General features: G+C 46.3%; 3 protein-coding genes across 3 annotated transcripts; 2 read left to right on the plus strand and 1 right to left on the minus strand.

Moving 5' to 3' along the window:
* Positions 1-1,711: 1,711 nt before the first annotated feature.
* Positions 1,712-2,303, minus strand: PPTG_21162 (hypothetical protein). Its single transcript, XM_008895615.1, has one exon. The coding sequence runs from the start codon at positions 2,183-2,185 to the stop codon at positions 1,799-1,801; it is 387 nt and encodes a 128-aa protein (XP_008893863.1). The 5' UTR covers positions 2,186-2,303; the 3' UTR covers positions 1,712-1,798.
* Positions 2,304-3,415: 1,112 nt separating this feature from the next.
* Positions 3,416-4,774, plus strand: PPTG_01981 (TKL protein kinase; the record flags this gene model as incomplete). Its single annotated transcript, XM_008895376.1, has 4 exons — positions 3,416-3,486; positions 3,561-3,875; positions 3,971-4,490; positions 4,577-4,774. The coding sequence occupies 4 exons, from the start codon at positions 3,416-3,418 to the stop codon at positions 4,772-4,774; spliced, it is 1,104 nt and encodes a 367-aa protein (XP_008893624.1).
* Positions 4,775-4,965: 191 nt separating this feature from the next.
* PPTG_01982 (hypothetical protein) lies at positions 4,966-5,250 on the plus strand (the record flags this gene model as incomplete). The annotated part of the gene is made up of 1 exon (XM_008895377.1): positions 4,966-5,250. The coding sequence occupies one exon, from the start codon at positions 4,966-4,968 to the stop codon at positions 5,248-5,250; it is 285 nt and encodes a 94-aa protein (XP_008893625.1).

Raw genomic sequence — 5,250 nt, forward strand, 5'->3', positions numbered from 1 at the left:
GACTAAAGGTCGTCTGAACAGTTTGGATAAAGGCGCCATGTCGTCGTTCCGGTTGGATGCTTCAGGGTACACTATACTCGGCGGGAAAGTACAGCGGGAAATTGCTTCTTGGATGAGACGCCTTCGCTCGTCTGAGTCCATGATGTAGACGATGACTCCGTCCTTTCAGCTCTCGTGCCTGTTTCCCGCTATCAATGCCTTTTAGATTCTAAAGTGATACTTTTGGAGGAGCGGAGCGGAGGTCGGAGGAGTAACCACTCGGAGCGGAGCTACCGGGGCCTGGCGGCCCCGGTATCTTCGATAAACCCAAGCCCTGAGCACAGGTGATCGAATTAGCAGATGCTGCGCAAGAGATGCCTTAATGCCGGTCAAGTCGCGAAAATGTTTGAATAGAAAACATCGTCGTATTCGACACGGAAAACAACAGGGCCCCTTTTTACTGATATCCTGCAGAAGTGTGATGATTGTCGATATGACAAATATCATTGGTTGCATCTGTGCTTGTAAGCTACAGGAGCTACCGATGCGTACAATTAGGCCTTCTGGCAGCTCTGTTCTGGCACTGACATGGTATCAGCGTGCGGCATATGATACCGGTGTCTTGAGTGTATAATTAATCTGGTTGGGTGTGCTATAATTCTTTTCATAGCTGGTAGTACCAGCTATTAAAAAAATTAGAGGTAATGAAGCGCTGTACCAGGCTGGTACAGCGCTTCATAGCCCCTTATTTCAGTAATTTTCTTATTGTTTAAAGCAAGATCATGCGAGGCTGTACATAGTAACAGTACTGGTAATTTGTGCCCGAAGCACACGATAGCGAAACGTTAGATAAACTATGAGCTAGAATCAACTAAAATGAAGAACTAGATTTAACTTTTGTTTGTACGTAGGGCGTTAAAGGTTGTCTCTGGCTCGATGCGATATGCTTGACGAGTAAACCTGCACTACGACTTGGTCCGCAATAAGAGCATGGTTGCTTAGAAACATGAGTTGATTCGAGCCATAGCAAGATCAGGAGCATTAACTCCGCTATTCTCCGAAAGACTGAGCATTATTAGTATGGGTTGGATCCCTGGCTAATTTTGCACGGGCATTAAAAGTATGAATACAATAGTAATTGTAGAAATATTTATACATGCTAGAATACAGTTGTGTTTAAATGGCTGTGAGAGCGAAAAGAGTGTGGATATGATGAGTTTAGTATAATTATGATGAGGGGTTCGTTAACTGTTGAACGCATTCTCAAGTCACTTAAATTACCGCCACGAAGCGGCGGCACTCGGATAGCTGATACATGCATTGTTGAATTACTGTAGGGAGAAATAGACATAAGTTTGAGTTTCACTCCATTCAAGCCTTGGTAGTAGCTTCCAACGCCTTGTATACACCGTTTAAGGCATTTTCCAACCGCTATTTTAATAACGCCCTCGTAGCTCACACAAGCGGACCGTTCATTCCTACTCGACCACGGCGAGCTCGGTAACTTAGCGCATGCCACACTTGCTTGTTCGACAAATTAAAAGCACCACGCCAACGCCCGTAACAAATTGCGTGTTTTAGTTTTTAGCAGGACCTTTTTGAAAGCTAATTAGCACGCACACACACAGATTATTGCACTGTCAGCATGATGGTCACTACTGGGTCTAGGGAACAGTCATTTCGCATGTACTAAAAAAAAACAAGCGGGGGATGAATCAAGTGTTGAGATTAACGGAATTATTCTTTTATTTTTTCAAATAAAATACTGTTATCCTCTTTTAGACTCAACTGGAGCCCTCCAACGTTCACTTTTGCGGAGTTACTGGCCTTTGAAAGTGGAGTACTTTGCCCTGTACGCATCCGCATATTGGTCGGCCAGCTCATCTAGCCTCGTGCCAGTATAGCCAGCTTTGGGCAACTTTATTTTTCTGACCATACCTGGTGATTTTCCCTTTTTCAGCCAGTGATCCAGTTTTAGGACAACATCCGTCATGGTGGCAGTGGCACCTCTCTCTTCTTTTTCAGCATAGTCGGTAGAGTCGTCGTCAATCCACTTGTTCGATCGCAAAAATCTCTTTGCGCCACTTGCATCGATCGAGTTTGGCTGATGACCTGCTTCAGATACCTTAGATTCTTTAGCACCGACGACATCAGGACTCGAGAGAAAGACAGTAGTAACAGCGAGAAGGAGGAAAGCGAAGCGCATGGTTCGATCTTGGGTTGAGGATCTTGAGAGAAAATTGAGGAGTGAGCTGCCGGATCACCAGCGCATCGATTCACAATTTACAGGACTTGATAGATTTACTATGTGCGATTTGCGCTCGTAACGCTATCCGATGCCAGATACATTACATAAAATACATGATACTGCTGAATACTAGGACGAGGTCCCTTCTATGTGATGGAGTTGCACTTTACGAAGATCCTGGGACACGCCAAATGGTTTAACCACACTGATTATCACCTGGGAGTAATCAGTACAGCGCTACATGTACAAGTGTACGAAGTTGTAGTGTCAATACTGCTCCAGCAGAACAAATAATACTACTACTCCGTTTCAAATTACTTGTCCTCTTCAACTTTTAGCCTGTTTCAAAATGCTTGTCCCTCAATTACACTTATTTTAATTATGGTGTGATGATAATCTATGCAAAGCCGAGACAGTAGAGTCAGAGCACGGAATGCTCAAAGGTAGTCTTCCCTCCTGGCGAAGCTTGTGCAAGCTTGTAGGTGATCTCACCACGTATGCACGACTCCAATGCGCACTGCAGCTCTACGTGGCGGAGGCCAACCTCCTTTATTGCCCCGCGTCGAGGTTTGCCAGCATCCGAGCGGCCAGTATCTCGGAAACGGCCTGCTGGCGCTCTCGTGGTGTCAGTTCTCGTTTTGTGCGCTGGTTAGTCTCAATGGCGGTCAGTGGTTAGTTTCGGAATACTCCAGATATGAACTAGGATGGGCGACGTCTGTGCTGTTTGCCACTATTTTGGCTCGAAATGTTCTCGAGTTGCCACCACGGATCGAATATTGGTTGATAGCTGAAGTTCTGCAAATCGTACCGACTCCAGCTTGTATTTAAGGCCAATCCGAGGTATTCTCGTGTATTATTGACGAATCCCGAGCCAGTCTCGCAAAGTAATATGAAATGGAGTAGTATTCTACTCATTTGATGGCGTATACTTTGTTCAGATCCTCAGATAGATCCGGGTGGCATGGCCACACCGACTAATCCCTAAAGTCAAATCCCGTTTGCGGTCTGCGACATACAGCGCTACATGTACAATTGCACGAAGTAAAACCCCTGTCAAATTTGTCCAACGAAAAAAAAGGAAAAAAAAACTATCGTAAAAGTCGGTTCCAGTGCGACAATGCGGATATAGGCTTCGGTATCTCTGCTACAGGCGACGCCGTGCAAATCTGGACGATAAGAGACTACACCATGGCAGACCAAAGTGAACTGCACCATGTTAGAGTGCCTCAACCAAACGATATCCCAGCGTATTCAAGCCAGTACTGTTCCGGAACTCAGATCCTCAACATTTCTCGATGTGTAGTCGACACGTTTGACGACTCTGGTGCATCAGACTTCTTAGGAGTAATGTGGTCTACAGGTGGGGACTCCACTATGACCCCACACATTCGACTGAGAGATCATTCGTGGACGGAGCGGAGCCAGCGTGGGTGACGACGTGGCTAAAAGACGAGTTCGCAGTGGAAGGATTTGAAGAACTTCTATTGATTCCGGTTATTCTAGTGGTGGTTGCTGCTATGGGGATTGGCTGGTTCTGCTGGAAACGGAGCTCGTTGCTCAAGAGAGAACAGGCTTCTTCTTGCGATTTTGACGTGGTTCTCCAAATTACTTGGATGTCGTTACTCACGAACAAGCTCTTCGACGGACGGTGACGACTACGAGCTACGGTCCGTCCATTTCTAGTCATCCTGATGACTACGAAAGTGCTGGTTCCACCCAAACATTAAAGATATTGCTGCATAGTCAACATCTTCACGGAAATCGAATCCCGTACGACAGTCTGGTTTTCCAGACGGAGTTATCCAAAGGAGCGCCAGGAGAAGTCTGGATCTGCCGCTACGGAGGCCAAGAAGTGGCAGTGAAGAAGTTACTGCATATTAGAGACCAGAAGGCAGAAGACGTGCAGATTTTCGCTGAAGAGATCGAGTTGACGGCCAGTTTAATTCATCCGCATATTGTCAAGTTCATTGGGGTGGCTTGGAATAGTCTCAGCAACTTGTCAATGGTGTTGGAATATGTTCCAAGAGGGAATCTGAGGGACTATTTACATACAAACTCCGACATATTATCGTGGGCGAGAGATCGGATTTTTATGGCCATTGCAGTGGCTGAAGCGCTGGAAAATCTGCACTCTCGAACCCCCGCAATCATCCGTCGGGATCTCAAGTCGAATTACATTCTATTGACAAAAAGTCTTGATCCTAAACTCATCGACTTTGGAGTAAGTCGAGGTATGATGGATCTCACCATGACAGCAGGTGTCGTACTCTATACTGGACGGCACCAGAGAATATGGAGGGGGATCGATACACTGAGAAGGCAGATATCTACTCGTTCGGTATTGTATAGTCAGAGCTTGACACAGGACGGATTCCCCATTTTGACGCAGTGGAAGACGACGGAACCAGATTAGTGCCGTTCCAAATCTTACAGGAAATCATGACTGGTACATTGCGACCGAGCTTCTCCGTGGATTGTCCACCTAGGATACAGATGCTGCGCCGCAGCATGTTTGTCGTTCGAACCTTCGGATCGACCGACGGCTGATCCAGTGGCTTGAAGGAAAATATAGTGAAACATTCTAGTCAACATCTTGTGAATAAAGGGTTAATTTAAAACCTGAAAAGATACCAAATCTCTATGACAATGGAAGGAGGTGGGTTGCTAAGTAGCGCTGATATGGGCGTCAAAAGTCGCTGATCATAAGTCTAAGATCTGGCTGAGACCACACAGTGGACATGGCCGAGCACGACACGATATCTCTGCGGAGTTTGACTTCCATTCCTTCTTCATCCTCCAGCTCGTCGTTCGTTTTCGACGGCACCAATTCCGACATTGCGCGGCAGCTTCTCATCCGTCATCAAGCTGGTGATGTGGCCGAACAAGTCAACCTCACGTCGATTCCTATCGCTGTACTAGATCGACTGATTCCGCTCAATATTGACTTCGATGGTCTTCCTGGTCTTGTCCAACGTACTGTGCTGTGGGATACCGGCTTTGCCATTTCACCCGCTATATGCTGA

The sequence above is a fragment of the Phytophthora parasitica genome, assembly GCF_000247585.1.
Source record: "Phytophthora parasitica INRA-310 unplaced genomic scaffold supercont2.3, whole genome shotgun sequence".
NCBI classification, from domain to species: Eukaryota; Oomycota; class Peronosporomycetes; order Peronosporales; family Peronosporaceae; genus Phytophthora; species Phytophthora nicotianae.